The sequence below is a fragment of the Magnolia sinica genome, chromosome 3 (genome assembly GCF_029962835.1).
Source record: "Magnolia sinica isolate HGM2019 chromosome 3, MsV1, whole genome shotgun sequence".
In the NCBI taxonomy this organism is placed as follows: domain Eukaryota; kingdom Viridiplantae; phylum Streptophyta; class Magnoliopsida; order Magnoliales; family Magnoliaceae; genus Magnolia; species Magnolia sinica.
In genome coordinates, this window is record NC_080575.1 from 9981255 (window position 1) to 10001116 (window position 19862).

Consider the following 19862-nt stretch of genomic DNA (forward strand, 5'->3'; position numbering starts at 1 on the left):
GACAAATAAACATCACTGGGGGCGTTAGAAAAGTTTCAACGGTTGAAATCAATATTTCCACTTTTTCCAATGGTATGGCCCACTTGAGCTTTTTATATGCATCCAATTTGGGTTGAACCCATAAAATGATCTGGAAAAACGAATGGACGGCGTGGATAAACCACATGCATTCTCGGTGGGACCAACTGAGTTTACTCAGTACGATAAGAGCCTAATGAGTAACTCAGTAGGCAATCCGATTTCGTTTCCTGCAGTGTGGTCCACTTGAGATTTGGATATGCTTTAATTTTTGACTCTAGCATAAAATGAGCTGGAAAAAACGGATGGACGGAGTGGCTAAAACACGCAACACACGGTGGGCCTGCCTCCACGGAGATCGGTGGTGACAAGGTCACCACGCAAGCGGAAACGGGTTGGCTACCCACCTGCCGGTCGGTGCTCTGTGGGCCCCACCATGATGTATATATTTCATCCATTCCGTTAGTACATTTTTACGGATACTTTTAGGCATTGATCCCAAAAATTAGAGGGATATAAATCTCAGGTGGACCACACAATAGTAAAACAATAGTGATTAGATATCCACCATTAAAATCCTCCTAAGGCTCACTGTACTGTTTATTTGACATTCAATCTGTTGATTAGGCCACACAGGCCGGATGAAGGTAAAAACGAAGATCAGCTTGATCCAAAACTTTTATGGCCCGAAAAGGTTTTTAATGGTTGACGCCCATTCAAAACTGTTTCCTGTAATGTGGTCCACTTGAGAATGGAATATACCTTATTTTGGCCTCATGTCATAAAATGATCTGAAAAATATATGGACGGTACATCATGGTGGGGCCAGAGAGTACCGACAACCAACCATTGGCTGGTGGCATTTAGGGCGGGTTTGATTTTCCAATTCCCAGGGAAGAGCTCCCCTATGAAGGCTGACTTTTTCGGCGTAAAAATGACAAATATTTGTGGGTCCCACCATGATGCATATCATATATCTACACCGTTCATCCATTATGTTAGATGAATTTATGTAAGGGAACAAAATGAGACATATCCAAAGCTCAAGTAGACCACGCCATAGAAAAATGTGAATTAAATACTTACCGTTAAAAACTTCCTATGACCATGGTTTCTTTTGGTCTGGGCTAGTTGAGTGTTGGATTTAGCTCATTTCTCTTCTCATACTTCAAAATGTTGTGATAAAATGGATGGACTGAACAGATATATCATATACATCAAGATGGGGTCTTGAAATGGCCGCTACTACTTTTGAACCGGTTTTCAAGAAATAAAATTCCCATGAATATTCAAACAGGTGGAACGGTAATAATCACCCATTTCCAGGGTATTTACCGTTTTCAGGTGAAACGATGAAAATCAAACAGGCCCTTAGATTTAATGTGTACAGTTTCGGAGGGAAGGAGTCCAGGTGCAAAACCCTTCTCGCTGCTCTCTCCGATTTTTTTGCCTTTTTCCATCTTACCCTTCCCTCCTTTCCATTCCTTCCATCGCCATGAGCAGGTCAGGCCAGCCTCCGGATCTCAAGAAGTAAGACTCTCCTACCTTTTCTCTCCGCTCTGATTTAGGGTTGTTCTCTTTTACTTTTGCTGATTTTTTATTTTATTTTATTTTTGTTTTTCTGTAAACAGATACATGGACAAGAAGCTTCAAAGTAAGTTTACGACCTCCGAAATGCATGATTTTTTTCAGAAATCTGCCTGATGGAATTTCGATTGATGAAAATGCTGTATTTATATTGTCTACACATTTTAGAGATCCGGGCCATTGATTAGGTAATGCGCACGGTCAACATGAAATCTTTCAAAAATAAGGGTAGTACACTCATCAGGTGAGCCATACGTGTGTTGACTTTGGATAGTTGGAATTTTTTGGTCCATGCATGTTCAGGGTACCCTAACAGATGAATGGCATAGATCTTTGACACGTGTGCAGTCTGCCTGGATCTCTCACTCAAGGGGCCCTTCATTGTATCACGATCTTTTTATCGTTTGTATTCATTAACTCTGTATGTAATGTATCGTGAAACCAGTTGTATCTAGGTCATGAGTGTTTTCTTCTGCTGTTATTTTATTGCATGGTTATCTGCATATGTACAAGTGAACTATTATGGATTCATCTATCCCAAGCATATACACCACTTTATCCTCTAGTTCATTGCACTCGTGTGGCACAACGATCTATGAATTGGAATGTTCATCAGGTGGGCCCCATCACCTAGCAGCTTCTGTAGGAACTAGGAAGACCCAATGGTCGGATGGTTGTAATTGTCTGGTTAGTGATGTATAAATGGACAGTCGAAGAGAATATTGGTTAAGGCCGGTATTGAATGAGAAAAGGTCCACTGATTGGATGAGTAGGATTTTTCAATCATCTGAATAGTTTCATCAGTGAGATGTTAGTTAAATTCTGTAGTGAGGAGATTCTTTAAAGCAATATGTTTCATTACCTTGGTTCTACTATTCGGATGGAGAGATTGATGAGGATATTTACTGTAGAATTGGAGCTGGGTGATGAAGTGGAGATGTCTCTTCATAGTGTTGTGTGATCGTAGCATGCCTATGAATCTTAATAAGGGAAAATTTTATGTGCAGAGTGTAGTTAGAAGGCAACATAAGCAGAGATTGAGTATTGTAGAGATGAGAATGTTGAGATTGATGTGTGGGAAAACTAGGAAAGATGGAATTAATAATGAGAATATGAGAACCAATTTAGGTTTAGTCCCAGTAAGATTAAAAATGATAGAAAGTATATTGAATGGTTTGGTCATAATGTGCAACAAAAGGTTGAAAAGGCTTTGAGTGAGGTGCAGAACTCTTTTTTTTTTTAGGGGGGGAGGGGGAAGTTTTGCGTAAAAGAATTACTGTTTTTGGGAAACATTGGGAAATTGGTTGAATTTTTCAAAGGAATTTTAGGAGATGTTTAAAAAAAAATCATTACACTTTTTTTTCAACTGAATTTTATTAGAAGCATGCCAAAAGTGCGAAAGAATACAACTCAACTATATAACTCAAAAATGGAGGAGAGATTATTTGATTCAATTGCCTTTACATAAGAAGCCCAACCCAAAACATTGCATTTAATTTTCCTAATGACCTTAGAAGGCGAATAGCTTCCATTCCGGAAACGACGTCTATTACGATCTCCCTAAATGGACAAATCCACATGGAAAGCCCATAATAAATCCACAACAGACTTCAACATCACATAGGAAGTTGGAAAAGCATCCAAAAAGTGGTCCCAAACCCTTTGGGCAAAAGCAATGGATGAATAGGTGATCACGTTACGTGCGCATATGAAACAAATTTTGGGAAGACATGGTTTCTTCTTTGAAGATTGTCAATGGTTAACACTCTCTTTCTTCCCACAAGTTAAACGAAGGCCGCCACCCTGGGAGGGCACCATAAGCCCACATATGACACAAAAAGGAGTGAGAATGAGGTGAACTGGCATTCAGCCTATACAAAGATTGAATGGAGAAGCAACCTGAGCCATGAGCCTTCCAGACCAGAGAGTCCTCTTCATGAGATGAGGGAACCATATTTTGCAACCTGCTCAACAAGATAGTTAACTCTAGCAATTCCTCATTGCAAAACAAAAGAGTATCTTATGCATATTGGAGATGATTGATCGACGTTCCCCCATTTGAAACTTGGAAGCCTTTTATTAAACCCAATTCCTCCCCTTTATGAAGCATCCTGCTCAATGCCTCTCCAACTACTACAAACAAGGAGATAATTATAAAAGGTCGCCTTGCCTGATACCCTTGAAGCCTTGAAGAAATCCCTCGGCAACCATTAACCAAAATGAAAAACGAAGCCAATTGCACATAAGCCCACATCCAGCCCCTCCATTTCTTACCATACCTTAACTTACCAAGCATATAATCAAGGAACTCCTAGTTAGCATAATCAGATGCCTTTTTTAATGTCGAGCTTGCACACCAACCTACATTTTCTTTCCCTATCCCTGAAATCAATATATCCATGAACAATTAAAGAGCTATCCAGAATCTGTTTCCCCGCCACAAAACCCCTTGATTCTCTGAAATACTCTGCAATAAAACTTTCTGAAATTTGACAAGCAAGACCTTAACAATGATTTTATGCGGATCCTCAATCAAGTAAATGGGTCATAATCTCTTATCCTCTCTGCCCCTTCAACTTTCTAGATGCAGGCTATGAAAGAAGCTCTTGGCTCATTCGATAGGCACCCAAAATCATAAAATTCAAAAGCGAATTCCATCACTTCCCTTTTAATAACCCGCCAAAATTTTTGGAAGAACATCATTAGAAAGCTATCAGGGCCTGGGCCCTTCTCCCCACACAGAGTCTAAAGCTGCTTTGACCTCGTCCTCATAGATGGGAACTTTCAATCTTAGCCGGCAAATGAGGGAAGTCCAAATTATTCAACCACAGTCTCAACCACTGATCTCGAGATAAGAGATCCTTATAACACTAGATGATTGAATCACATATCTGGCCCTTATCTGACATCCATGTGCCATTAACAACCCAACAGCCGATTCTATTACTACAAGCCTTAGCACTAGCTATTTTGTGGAAGAAGCACCTATTTCCGTCACCTTCCTTAAGCCATAGGGCTCTAGATCGTTGCTTCCATTTGATTTCTTCTTCTTTGATACAATTAGCATAATTGGAGGCTCAACTTGCTCTCCTTTCGCTCTGTAGAGGACAACTGACCGGCCTCCTCTTTAACATCAAACTCGTGTATCTCTTTCAGAATAAAATATCAAATTCCCCCTTTGTAGCGTCAATAAATTCTTTCTTCCAGTGTTTAATCTTATCTTTCAAAAGTCTGAGTTTACGAGATAACCAAAATCCAGTGTATCCATTGACCACAAACACTCCACCAATTCTTAATTGACTAAACCCATCTATTTCTAGTCAAGCTAATTCAGCTTCAGGCCCTATTCTTCTTCCAACACCTCCGAAACAATAGGTTTATGATCTGCAATAGGTTCTGTAAGAGCCATCTAACTTGCAAACGGAATTTTTCAAGCCACTCTATAAACACTAGGAACCTGTCTAAATGTGACAAAATGGGATCTGCCTGCCCATTCGACCAAATTATATTTAGCTTCCCCTACTGGAAGATCCACCAGCTCTTGCCATTCCACCCATTCCATGAAGCCTTTGTTTTAATGGGAAAAAAAAAAAACCGCTAGATATATGCTCACCATTCGATTTTTCATAGGAGAATCTAACTACATTAAAATCCCCAGCAATGCGCTATGGGAAATTCCAATTTTGCTGCAAATAAATCCAATTCTGCCCAAAACTGCTCACACAGACTATACACAGAAGGGCCATAAACAACAGTAAAAATCTACTGCCATCCTGAGACAATGTCCCGCAAGACAACAAACATTGAAAAAGAACAGGGAAACTATCCTCCAACTTCTAAATATCATTGTTCCCATCCACCATTATACCCCCTGCGGTACATATAGCATCCACCACAAGCCACTCCTTGTTTTTGACCCCCTAGATAGAGTCCTTAATGCCTCTGTTCATAATTTGTAGCTTAGATTCTTGAGCTATAATAACGTCCGCTTTAGCTTTTTTAAGAATCTTCCTCACCTGAACTCTAATCTCATTTACATTGAAAGTGAGCCCGCAAGATTCCAATCAGTGTTTTAAATAGCAAATAGCATGTAGTGTAGCATTCATCCCACTAAAGCATGAGGCTTAAGCTACATAGCATGTAGCATAAGCTTCTTCTAGGGCCTGTTTAGTTTTCCAATTACAATGGTGTAATTGGTTGGAAATGGGTAATGATTACTTACCCTTGTAATTGTGTTGTGACATCACTGACATTCGACTACAATGATTACATTATAACACTGTTTTACAGGGGCCTCACTGTAAAAAAAAGGGTCTTTTGGTATGTAAAATCATAATGATTACAATTTTCTTTACCGTTTACTTTACGTGTATTTGACTCTTGTTTTTTGCACCGTAATTTCTCTTAACCAAACACCTTGAAAAGATAACGATGACTCATTTACTGTGAATTGCACCAAAAATTGGAAAACCAAGCACGCCCCTAGATTTTTAATTAAATTTGTGCCAAATATCATGAAATTTTATAATATTTTGCACCAAATATATCTGATTAACAGTGAAATTGAATGACATTTGGTGCAACCAAACACAGCCTAAAATAATAGGAATAATAGGCAAAGATTAACTCTGAAGGTAAAGAAAGAGCAACCTAACCAATTTAATACTATTGCTTAGATTATCTTACTAAAATAATTAAAAAGAGTAACTTTTATTCAAAAATAAAAAATGTAGCAAATCATTGAAAACATTAATCGATTTTAATGTTTTAGTAAAAAATGACTGGTAGTGTAAGCTACGTAGTGTGTAGTGTACACAAAATGAGCATATAACATTGTGCTACGCGTGACTTAAGCTATGTTAATGAGCTACATGGCGTTAGTAGATTGTAAAACAAGGATCTTTCACAACAATTTGTGGAACTCATAGTACCTTATCTTTCATAACAATTGGTGGAACTCATAGTAGATTGTTATGGCGAAAGATATTGGTCCCATTACCTATTCAAGGTGGGAAATCTATCCGAGGCAGTCTCGCATCTTGGTGGTGGTAGTTAGTTGACAGATGGTAGAATGAAGGCACTCGTAGGCATTTTGGGATATAAGAAAGATAATCTCTCCATTGCATATTTTTGTCTGCCATTGGGTTTGTGGATCACTTGCGAATCTCTTTGAGCGTGCGGAATGGTGAATTTGATATAGTTATCCCAGGTAGCTGGATATGGAGATTTATAAAAGGGGGGGAGGAATGTCACACATCGGGGAATGAACTATAATTCTTTTTAATGGCTATGAATCTACTTGATCTGGTGAAATCTTGGAAACAGTTTATATACTAAGCAGTGAAACAAACATAGCATGTTTCTGGTGGATGTCTTGCGATTGTGTTTTGAAGATGGTGAAATAATGAATTCAATTGTGTACCTAAAATATCAGACATTATATCAATGTATTTGTCTCTTGGGTGGCCCACACTGTACTCTGCCCATAACAAGGCATCTATGTGATGTCTGATCTTTTGGTATGTGGTAATGAGCATGTTAGGCAGCAATATCCACCATTCCCTCCTGGATGTGTCCTGTCATGAATGGGTCATATCACATGATAATCTATATTCCCAATGCTGACCTAACCGTCCAATCTATCGATTTTAACAACATTAGAATGTGCACGCTCCCTTTTTTTTTTGCCCCAACCATTCCTCTGCTGGTTGGCAATCTGTAGATCCACTAGCATGAACGTGATCAGATTTTTTTTTTTTTTCCTAACAACAAGAATGTTCAGGAATCAAGATTTTTATTAGTGGTGTCATACTTTTATATCTTTCTCATCCAACCTTAGGCTTGTGAAATAATAAATGGCAGACGGAATTATTTGAACACTAAACACAGATTTTACCAGGTGATGAATGCTACACGAGGAAAACATCATATGCTAATTACAATAAACAGGAGAAAACCATACAGCGACTATAGATTAGAAATAGAAACAACAGACTGACATCAGGCATTAACATCACCAATTCCAGATGGCAAATCCGAGTTTATACTGGGAATAAGACAGCATCATTTCACATTTCTGCCAAATGACAAACCAACTTATGCCTGGCTGCCCTGGCTTCTCTTTTCCATTTTCTTCAGCTCACATCTATAACTGATCTCCACCGGCTCCTACGCCGCCGCCGCCTTTCGGACCTCCCCAAGCCCAATACTCTCCCTCGACTAGCTGGAGAAACACCCTCTCCTTCAAATGTAGCAGCAACACCATCCCTAGTGCTAGGAATGGGTGGGCTGCTGCCAGTGCCCCCTTCCTCCAATGTGCGGTGACCCCTCTCAAGCTGCCTAAGGCGTGACCTGAAACTTGCATTCCCGGTGGACCCAAATGCTTGCATGAGGAAGAGGACATTGAGCCAATTGCTCTCCTCCACACCCATCTCATAATTCCCATCTTCATCAACTTGTCCCTCATCCGTATGGAAGCCATGACGTCCCCTCTCTATCACATAATCCCCTAACACCGTTGCCCCTGGCATCGACGATCTTATAGTGCTGATCACGTCATTGCACTCTCTCTCGTGCTCAAGCCTACTCCATTTCTGTTCGAGTACAGGGTCCAACTCACGTGGCCGTGTAGATGGGTGTTCCACCCTCACATGCTTTCTGAGCTCTTTGTATGCACCAACGAATGAGCAGTCATCCTGCATGCAGCTCCTCCTCTTGGCGTTGAGATACTCACGTGCAGCTTCAACCACCGTCCATCCCTTAACCTGCCCTCTGCACAAGGGGCACGCAAGCTCCGTAACCACGTGTTTTTCATTTGGCCAGCCAGCACCTAAACCGACACTTGAGTTCTCTGCTGATTCATGCCATAGATCGTCTTGAACCTGACTATGGGGGGGTGACATAACTTTTGTGTATGCCTTCTTGAACTGATTAAGGCAATTGGAATAGCGATAACTGGTGCCGCACATGTATGGTCAGCAGCCCTTGTCATGAGATGAACAAAGGAGCAGTACAGCATTGTGAGGGAATTCCATGCACACTGAACAGGTAGCGTCTTCCCAGTCTTTCTCCAAAGCTTTGGATGAGTTCTTCTGGATCGCTTCCTTCTCAAGACCCTTCCAACTGTATGATGGTAAAGGGTATGGGGTTGGCCTGGATTGACGGGACGAAAGCCTATGTCGGGCCCTTGTACCTCTTGCCATTTTCAAAATAAAGCCTGAAACTATTCATACACATTTACAAGAATAAAACAACTTGAAAAAAAAAAAAAGGAAATTAAAATAAGTGAATTATACACAAAGATATGAATGCTATTGAATTGCAAAAGCAGCAACGAGGAGAAGAAATAGGTTTAGAATGAAGAAGCCTTTGGAATCTTCCTTTTTTTTTTTTTTTTTTTTCTGAGAAATCACATAATTTTATTAAAGGGGAGGAAGAGGATTTTTTTGAACAACGATGATTTCATTAATAAAAGGCTGAAGCCAAAAATACAACTACACAGGAATTTACAAAGACTGCCATGAAACTGGGAAATGGCAATAGAGATTTTTAGCCAAAGCCCATTCCACAACCTGACCTTTAGCGCTACTGAACACATCTATGGTTTTCCCTTTATGATTCCTAAAACATAGCTCATTCCTCTCTCTCCATAGACCCCGTAGCCCTGCCAACATAGCCAGTCTCCAGATTTTTGCCCCCCTTTTCCCATTACCTCCACCGTGCCATGATAGCAAAAGGGCATCTATTGAACCTAGAAAAAACCACATTACTCCAAACAATTGAAAAAAAAATCATTCCAAACTGCTCTTGCAAAAGAGCAATGAATGAAAAGATGATCCACAAAGTATGCATTTTCGAAGTAGAGCAAGCAGATATTCGGAAGGCATAGATTCCTTTTGCAAAGACTGTCAATAGTTAGCACCTTATTTCTCCCCACTAGCCAAGCAAACGCCGCCACCTTCAATGATGCACCGTATCCCCGTACAAACTTCGTCGGACATAACTTCGTCGGACATAACCCGGCAACTTCACTCCCACCACTTATCCAGCAATAGAAGGATTTCACTGAGAAAGTACCTGATTTGTCTTTCAACCATCTAAGCGAATCGGCACTTGCATGATGCGTTGACATCGTGTGAAGCACCTGGCATGAGACGAACAAACTCTTCCACCTCTTCATCATCCGAGATTCCTTCTGGGGGGTTTAATATCTCCCACCCATTTATCCTCCCAAAATTTGATATTTTTCCATCCCCCAAATTCAACCCAATTCCTTTCCATACCTGATGTTTTAGTGATGCCACCGACTTTCACAAATAATAGGCACAATATAGCCAAGAAGATTTAGCCCACCACCCCATACTTTCTACCCAGCAACTCTCTCCACCTCAACTCCCAATTCTACCCTGAATATCCACACTCATTTCCTTAATAGCGCCAGATTCATCTTCTCTAAGTTCCTAATTCCTGCTCTTCCTTGATCGGCTGGTTTACATACCTCCTATCATTTCAGGAGGTGAAATTTATGCTTCTCCAAAAGATTGGAGAGTAATTGCGTTGTAGTCCTCCCATCTGCATTGCAAATACAATCATGAAGCTATCATGCGACCTCTAGCAGCAGCACTGTTTCAGCTTGCAACGCTGCAAGGACAAATGGAACAATAGCACCAGGGCATCATAGTGACCGACAACATGGTACATTGCTGGCCCTGGATCCTTCCATCCCACATATCCAATTTTTTGCTTTATATAACATGACTGAGCTCCCACAGACGAGACAGATTTTAGACACAGTATGTTCTGAAGTATTTCAAGCCTTGAGTAGCTAGCCCTGGATCCTTGCATCCCACATATTCAATTTCTTGCTTTCGATAACATGACTGAGCTACCACAGACGAGAAAGATTTTTGGCAGAGTATGTTCTCGAGTATTTCAAGCCTTGACCAAGTGGCATGTCATGGCATCTGAGAAAATCTAAATTGACAGAACGAGAATACTAACCATAATGGTTGCGAACCAGTTGATACCCAGATGTCTAAAAGAAGCTTGCCATCATATTAAGACAGCTTCATGTTTTGTTTGTCCATGAGACGAACACATGCAACAAGGTTATCAGGAACAAACACAAGCTTGCACAGGTTTTGGGTATGTGTGCTCGTCAAATTCTTACATCGCTTGGTGTCTTTTTGGTGTAAGCTAAGTGTATTCCCATCATACCCTTAGGGACATTTTCTGGGTGCATATAGTTTTCATTAGGGAATACATTCATGGTGCAAGTTGACCATATTTCACTGATATTGCTATGGTTACTTCAAACACAATTTGATAGATGAAGAGGGTGTCAGGGTGGTAGATAATGTCAAAGGATGCATTACAGCTTGGGATAAACAAAATAAAAAAAGCATGATTCACACCCTTACATTTGTCACATCTCTTAACATCCTACCTTTAGTCATTACCTTCATACACTTATCCAAGATGCCAAATGCTCGACAAGCTGTCTCACACTCCAGGCTCCTCTCTCAATGCCTTGCTCTAATGCTCAACCATTGAATTGAGCATAGTTGTAAATTATTGAGGCACACCAAGCTTCACATGCAAATCGATGGATGGCGTCGAAGTATTAAAAACAGACCACTGACTAATCAGGTGAACCAGAGTTTTAAAACAGCGGATAGCTTTGAAAACTTGGCCAAATTATGTTCAGCCATCCATTAGTTATGAAAAATGTGGCCAGCCTGATAAGCCGATTGGCCTTATTTTTTATTTTTTATTTAAATTTTCAAGGTTGACCGGATGGTGGGGGCTATATGATGGATGATTTGGACCTCGCAATTGTTCCACACTGCATATGAGTGGCGTGTAGATGGGCTGCATATATGCATGTGGACTTTACAAGCTCCATATTATCATTGGGATGTCTCTCTCACATTGCTTTCCCAGAGATGAAGGTTTGGGGAAAGGAGAAAAACTTTCAGTGGCAGTGTGGTATTTGATAACCTTGCATCAAGAAAATGCACATGGCACACAGGCAACCTAAATTAAATTGCAATTGCATCATGAAGCTATCCATGTTCTGATGCATAAGGCCTATAATTCTTCATTGAATAATTTTCCTGATCCATCATAACGTGAATAGTGTCTTGATGCACCAAAATATGAAAAGTGCCCATGGTTTGATAATCCAAACAGTTCATCTTATAGGCCCTACAGATGGGAATCCTGCAAAAAAAGAAGAAGTTAAAGATCAAATGTTACTAATGCTTAGATAAGTGGCCTATAAATAGATGATTAAGAGAGAAAAAACAATGGTCCAGAGAAGGCCGAACATTGGATGTCTGGGATTTTCAAAGCTGAAAGAGTTTTGATACATTCCCTATCTACAGTGAGTGAGATAAGATCAATTGTCTATATTAACAAACCTGTGAAATAATCTTCTGGGTGAAGGAGGTGGATGTTGGAGGACATCATTTTGAACCGTTTTCACAATTGTTGCTTACTGATATTTCATACAGCTTTTGAATTGAGTTGGAATCTGGGAGCCCTTGATAAAAATCTGCTGATAGTGCCAGTTCAAGATACAAGTGACTTCAGTGTTTTTGAATCACAGGCTGAACCTTTCACCATTGATTTTGAACGTTTAGCATTTGGCTCTGGATCATTCGTGCTATATTCAGCCAAAGTAAATTTAACAGTGCCTTAGAAGCAAATTGATGCTCAACTGCTACTTTTATACACTAGAAAACTGATGCTTCAGCTTTGATAGAGAAGCATGAGGATCCTAAAAGAGAAAATGGTATGCGAGTTACTATCACGGACAAGAAGAGAAGGGATCTGGAAATAACTTTTCTTGTTAATTATTAGATGCTAATCATCATTAACATTTCTTTCAATCTCAAACTAAATGGAACTCTGTGTTGTAGTTAAGCTGAATGCGAACAGGGTTGTGGTTGGCACCCTTCGTGGATTTGACCAGTTTATGAATCTGGTGATCGACAACACCATTGAACTCAATGGCAATGAGAAAAATGACATAGGAATGGTGGTAAGTTTCTCTCTTTCTCCTTTTACGGTATTTGTATTGGCTTTATTTTCAATGTTTCCAGTATGTAAAAAATGGATCAGGGGTTCATTATGGAGGTCCGCCCAAACCGGAACTGGTTCCACTTTTCCCAAAAGAATTGGAAAGCATTGCATTTGGGGCAGAGTGAGAAACCCCTGAGCACATCATGTGGACTCTGGTTTCCCAACCAATGTTTCAAATAGCGCTCGTAGCGTATGCTACATAGCCTAGCATACCCGTAGTGCTATGTAGTGTAGCTAAATAGCGTAAATCCCATGTAGCTACATAGCCTAGTGTACCCGTAGTGCTATGTGGTGTAGCTAAATAGCATAAATCCCATGTAGCTACATAGCCTAGCGTACCTGTAGTGCTATGTAGTGTAGCTAAATAGCGTAAATCCCATGTAGCATAACCTACAAGGGTTGCAGTGTGCACAACAATTACATGGCGCGTAGCGTTTGTAGCATACTCTACAATGTATTTTTTATTTTTTTAAAATGGTGTAAAACTCGCACCATAAAAAAACTTAAAATGTAAAATTAAAACCAAACTTTTCTATGTTAACTTTCACTTAAAATGGTGGTGATCCTTTGTTAAAGTTGGTGTGAAACTCACAACTTAAAACTAAAAAGAAAAAGGGTTTCAAAATAGGGTTCTCGAAAACCCCTCTTAACCTCTAGGATTTTTATTTCCTTTCATACTTGTGAGTTGTGACTTATGGTTGGATTATACATTATTAATATAAATGGTTTGCTTAGAAAGTTGTTGATGCAATAATTATTTGATTATTGATTTTTTTATAACTTTATATGTATGGATTAGCTTTTGATAAATAATAATTAATAACTTGTTTGAACATGCTTATACTTGAAAAAATGAATCATCCGTTAGGCATTTATATATTTGTTGCCTTTTTTCTTACAAATTATCATAATTTTCATATTTTTAAACTAAAAAATAGAAGTTTCTACACGCTACGCTATTTACCCTACATGCTAGAGGGCTGAATGCTGCGCAACACACTACCATTATTTAAAACATTGTTGCCTACTTTTCTTTCTCCAAATCACATGTGGGTGGGCTCAGCCATTTTGAATCCAACCTGCTTGGAATCTGCACAAGGCCCATCAAGTTTGGAGCCCTTTCAAACTTGTGAACGCAACCAAAATTTTGGTGTGACCGAACCAAGCCAATTTTTTTTATTTTTTAAAAAAATTATTCCTTCACTGTTGGTAGGATGAGTAAGATCATCTGTGTGCTGCTCCAGGTTATCAGGGGAAACAGCGTAGTCATGATTGAAGCTCTTGAACCAGTTAGCAAAACGCAGTAACTGCTCTCCGGATGGACTGCTGAGTTAGTGTATCATCTGTGATTGTGTTGAAGACATAGCTGGTATTGTTAATGGATCAAATTGTGGTTTGTTTTTGTTTATCTTACCGCATGCTATACATTCAGAGGCAGTTCACATTGGCTCATATGCTGCTGTAATGTAGATGGAAAAAGAAAAAGAAAAAGAAAAGATAAATAGGACTTTTGCCAGTTATGGTTGGATGATGTGTGCATCTGATGTCCACTTTAGTTCCTTAACATTTTATTTATTGCTTGTGTTTTTCAAGTGGAACGTCCAAACCGTGAAATGGGTGGACTGGGCCATGAATATCACCTGGTGCCAGAATTGGTGGACCGCACTCACAAGTTTGAGCCAGACTGTTGGCTGTACGTTGATTTTAATGGTGTAGACCATTTAAGGAATGGACCATCCTGGTTTGTGATGCGGCCCACCTGACACCGCTGCAGGAAATCAAGATTGTTTGTTAATACAATGTTGTATGTGATCATTACTCACTATTCTAAGAATAGTTATTGGGAGAAAGAACCATGCTTCTTCTTGTTAAAGCAATGTTAAAATCAAGCATTTCAGCATTCAGATATTGGTACGACTCGGCGGTTTTTGTCCACAACAAGTCCCTAGACTGATATCAGTCTGAAAGGGAACTGAAACCAACTGAAACGGACTGAGTTGGGGCAGGTTGTACCAGTTTTGGTTCCCAGGGATTGATATCTGAAGCCGCGCTCTAAAATCAGTGGCTGGATCTCGGTGGGCCATGGGAGACTCAAATTCAAGTTCTTGCTCAAATCCCCATCGCTACACGCTCGAAGTGGTGATGCTGGTTATATTTCGGTTGGCCACGTGCTGAGGATTTACGAAGAATTGAGCCATTCCCATTATTTTTACTACTAATCAAGCTTCATTGATGTTCCTAACCCTTGATTTTTGAAGTCGAATGCTAGCCATTGAAAATGATCTTTTCATTCTTCTAAATTCATCCGCAGATGGTTTGGCCACGAGCATCCGTTTAACCTAAGTTCCTCATGGTGGCCCCTAGATCATAGATCGTAGAACGAGGATCGTTCTCGACCACTCAGCATGTGTGCCACAGTCGGCGACACGTGCTGTATCTCAGAGTCAGAAATCCAGATCTGGAATGCTCTATCAGGCAGCCCAGAAATCACGTTCTAGGCGAATCTAGCAAGCGTGATGTTACCTATTTTAACGCACACGTTTTTGTTTCTTTTTTATTTATTTATAGCCATCTATTTCTAAGCTGCCAACTGGACGGTTGGGATTGTGGCATTGAGCCAATTATTGGACATGGGCTTCTGCATGGTAGGTTTGTACGATGAAAGGTCCAGATCTACTAATTTGAGGACACAAATACACATGCTCGTATAGATTGGAAGCACAACTTTTTTACCAAGAATCTTTTCATCTTTTTCAAAATTTAAAGGCCTGGATTAGCTTTCGGCTCATTGTCTACCAGCAGGCTAATGACCCCATTTCCCTGCTGAAATAGGGGACCGCAGAAAACAAGCCATTGGATTTATTTTTATTATTTATTTATTTATTATCCTAGTAATTATTTAGAGCCCTTGGAAGTAGATCTGCACATCGGGAAGGTTTAATAGAGCTTATGACATTCTTTTCTTTAATATAAAATGTCCAGTTGTGAAATCCGCGTTGGATGGTTAGGATCATTCAATTGATCTATATTTTATGGCCTACACGTGGTGGGTCCATCATAAAGAAACAGTTGGATGGTTGGACACTTTGACACGTTTACGTCACGTGATTCCTCAAATTTAAATAAAATGGGTCCTTTTGGATCATCCCAATGTTCAGTCAGCCCCACCCAGCGACGCACGATGGATGGCCATGATCGACTCACGAGATTTGCGCTTCGTTAACTTGGGAGTGGATTAGGTGTTACCCGGGTGTTTCCCTGAACGTGGGGCCCACATTGATGTATGCGTTATATATCCACGCCGTCCATTAATGGCTTTCGAGATTGAAATTCATAAATGTTGATAATTTGACATTGATTTGTGGCGAATTGTGTTGAAAATTTGAATTTTTGGGAGGTTACTTGAATTTCAGTCTCTGGGAGTGCCAACGTATCACGTGGTGGGTGCAAGGACCGGGCGATTCAGGTGGGCCCCAACGTGTATTTATCATGGTCATGTACTAGATTTATCCAGTCATGAAGTGGGCCCCACAACTGTATGTGAAAATGGGTGTCAGAAAAGTTGACTGAAGGATCAGATGTGCAATACATGGCTTTTGTGGACATGAACATGCCTGTGCGGCCCAGCTGATGATTGGACAAGCCAATTTTTGGGGCCATGACATGTACTAATTGAGGCCCTCCTGATGAATCGCCCAGATATTGCGCACAAGCCGTTTTTGTATGTGATCCTACTCTTAAGCACTGGCCTTTGCAATGGTCTAAAAGATTAGATAGAGATTGCTAGTGAGGGAAATAGGTTGGTGAGCGCATTTGAAGCCAAAACATTTGTAATGAGTTGATTTTGGTTTTTGCCTTTCAGTAGCATATGCTGTTTGTTTATGTTATTCATTGGTCTGTTTATTATGAGGCTTGGGATTGGGAGGAAATGGAAGTTGAACTAGCCACATCCCTTTTTTAATTTCATAGATTTTGATGTGATTATATGCATGTCAGTTTTCACATATTGCTTACAAGCAGCTGGAGGAAATAGTAAGAGAGAAATAGGGGATTTGGCGGGTGACTGATTACCACAGTTTTGGCAGATGGTATATCAAACGCCACAACTGCATACTCAGTTGAAATATAAAACATGGATGTTCATGTTGGTACTACAAACTAGGAAAATTAAGGGCATATGGTTTTCGAAATAGACCACATGATTCACAAATATTATCTACTCCAATGTGCTCTCTTGACCTATTTATGGCTGTTGAAAGCCTGTGAGAGTTCAGCATTTTTAGTCATTCTGGCTTTAAATCGCCTAATTGTTTCATCATTCTAAGAATTCTACCTTTAGCATATTGCCCATGGTGAAGTCAGAGGCAAGTTGGGTGCACATGTAAGGTGTTTGGGCCACCTGTGCCCCACCTAGGTGAGGTGACATCTCTGGACTTGCAAGAGAGAGAGGAGAAGAATAGTTTTTTTTTTTTTTTCCAAAATTAAAGGGGTTGGTGTGGGTGGAGTTGCCCATGACTGCAGAGGGGTTCTTCTCATGGAATTTTCTGGGCCCTATTGGTTTTTCTGACTCAGCAATTTGTCAAACTCTGAAGGTGGTGACCAATTTTTGCTTCTAGTGATTATAGAAGGAGACTACTAGAATGCTGTGACATGGGCAAGATGCAAATTTGGCCCTTGGAGGCTAGAGAGTATTATTCGGGAAATGGCAGATGTGGGTAGCGGGGAAACAGTGATGCTCTCTAGAGTTGACAGATTTGTGAATGATTTGGCAGACTCCCTAGCAAATTCCACCATGGACAGGCATTAATCATTATCTTGATCATAGTCTATGTTGTATATATTTTATTTTGTGTATTCCTTTTCTTCTTTATTTTGATTGTGATGGCATACTGTCCCAGCAGTCAGATTTGTGACCATTGGGACTTTGTTTTTCCTTCCATTTCTCTCCAATTTTCCTCTCTCAAGTCATAAGACTCTTAGCTCTTACTCAATCTATTACTCTTTTTCTCTCATAATATCTTTGTTAGTTTACTTGTTATAGCCTAATAGATATATTATAATAAGCATAACAATATATGAAAATATTAATGAAATAGGTCAAAAAAACAATTCCAAACACTTGTAGTAATTTTACATATCTTCTCTGAAATTTTCTGTTATTATATTTTATTTTTTATTTTACATAAAAAAAAAAAGGTGTTCAAGGGGCTGCCTGACTGCATATGCGCAAAAGAACCCCATGGATCGCCCAGGATGGCTTATGCCATTTGACAACATTCTAATCAGTCATCTCTTCGATAACAAGGTTGCTTGGATGCAACATCATCAGAACCGCTAACATCTGATTCCAAAATGATATCACCTTCTTGCCCAAGAGGAGGCACTCTTTGATGTTGTGTCAACGTGAAATCATCTAATTGATGCACAATCTCATGGAGCATTCCCTCCATACAATCATAATTCCTTGTTATTCCCTCCAAGACATTCCTCTCATTACCATTTGCCTGTCATGGATGTCATCCTAAATCTGAACTTGCTCTAATACCAATTTGCTGCAGGATGGGTGAGAAGGAAAATAGAAGGAGAAGAATGGATTTTTGCACACACCACACAATTCAAAGGAGTTGATTTTTTTTTTTTTTTAATTATTATTATTATAGGATTTTCTTCCTCTGCAAGAAAATGTTCTCCATAAATTGACACTAATTCCAATCTTATTCATCAACTCCCTCATACTTGTTCTTACAAATCTCTAAAGAGATCTTTCAAATCCATACTTTACTAATTTAGATCTAAATCATATCCTAAAGATTGAAATCTAAATCTCAAATCCAAAGGGAAATAACTACTACTAAAGGATTAAATCTTAATTCCCAAACTAAAATCTACTAATGATTTAATGACACGAAAGATCCTATTACGGATTCGCCAAGACACAAATCTCCCAAATATAACCAAAATATCCTAAGTATCTGTTTTCATTCCAATCTCACAATCAAAGCGGGTTCATCTAATGGTGATGAATGGCACAAATGCTACCCAGGAAAAAACTGAGAGCTTGTCTGTTTCACCAATTACTGCAACAATGTAAAGGAAATGTGCAATGGTTACAAATTGCTTTACCTGTCTGCTGACAGCATCTACATTTGACCGTTGATTCCCATGTTTGGTTTATTGGTGGTAAAAATCATAATGATGGCATTTTAACAATACTTTAATGTCAAATAATCACCAAAATACATTGATGTCACTGTTTGGATTTGAGTTTTTAACGGTAGTGCTATGAATAAGTGCAATGATTATGAATTCCTTTACCTATCTCCTAAATACATCTACATTTGACTAATGGTTCCAATGTTTGGTTTAGCGTTAGTAAAATTGTAATGGTGACACTTTACATTACCGAGGTAATTGGCAAAACAAACAGGCCCTGAGATACCCCTTTGTGTACATTTTAGATATTATCACACTCATATGAAAAATACCTATCTCCAAGTTTCTTTATTTATTTTTAATAAACTAATGAGATCTTTTTAATTTCCCAAATACCTCTTACTAATGGCTTTCCAAATTTCTTAGTTATTGGTAGCTTTAGCTTTTGATTAGTGATTATTGGTTGACTGGTTGTTTCCATTAGTGATTATTAGTTTGATCATAGATAATTTGGTGTGTAACTTGCGTTTGCTTAATTTTTTGTGAACTTACTTGTGCTCAAGCCTTAGGTTTTACTTTTGGTTTTCCTTCCAATCGTTTTATTGAATTGGACTGGTCTAATTGGAATGACTAGCGTTTTCATTGGAATGTTCAAGATTTGACATGCGAGGTGGTAGAAAATATCTAATTGTTTGCATGTATAACAATTTTATAGTTAGTTTTATTTTGTTGTGTAAAAGTTGGTTTGCTACTAAATCTATTAAACAAATCATTATGCAAGTATCATCATCATCATCTAAGCCTTATCCTAATTAATTGGGGTTGGCTACATGAATCCTATTCTGCCATTTCACTCTATCAAGGGCCATACCTTCAGTTAGACCATAGGTCAACAAGCCTTCCCCTTTCGTTTTAGAGCCTTCAACCTGTACATACTCCTAATCAAAGCGGTATGTCTCTATTGCACATGACTAGACCATCTAAGTGTACTTTCCCTCATCTTATTACCTATTGGTGCT

The 19862-nt window shown here is 39.3% G+C and overlaps 1 protein-coding gene and 1 pseudogene across 1 annotated transcript; one reads left to right on the forward strand and one right to left on the reverse strand.

The window, feature by feature from the left end:
* Positions 1 to 1383: 1383 nt before the first annotated feature.
* LOC131239479 (probable small nuclear ribonucleoprotein G) lies at positions 1384 to 14218 on the forward strand. Its single transcript, XM_058237200.1, has 4 exons — positions 1384 to 1548; positions 1650 to 1672; positions 12528 to 12649; positions 13935 to 14218. The coding sequence occupies exons 1-4, from the start codon at positions 1514 to 1516 to the stop codon at positions 13995 to 13997; spliced, it is 243 nt and encodes an 80-aa protein (XP_058093183.1). The 5' UTR covers positions 1384 to 1513; the 3' UTR covers positions 13998 to 14218.
* LOC131239478 (uncharacterized) overlaps positions 7640 to 19862 on the reverse strand; it is a 29811-nt pseudogene continuing 17588 nt past the window's right edge.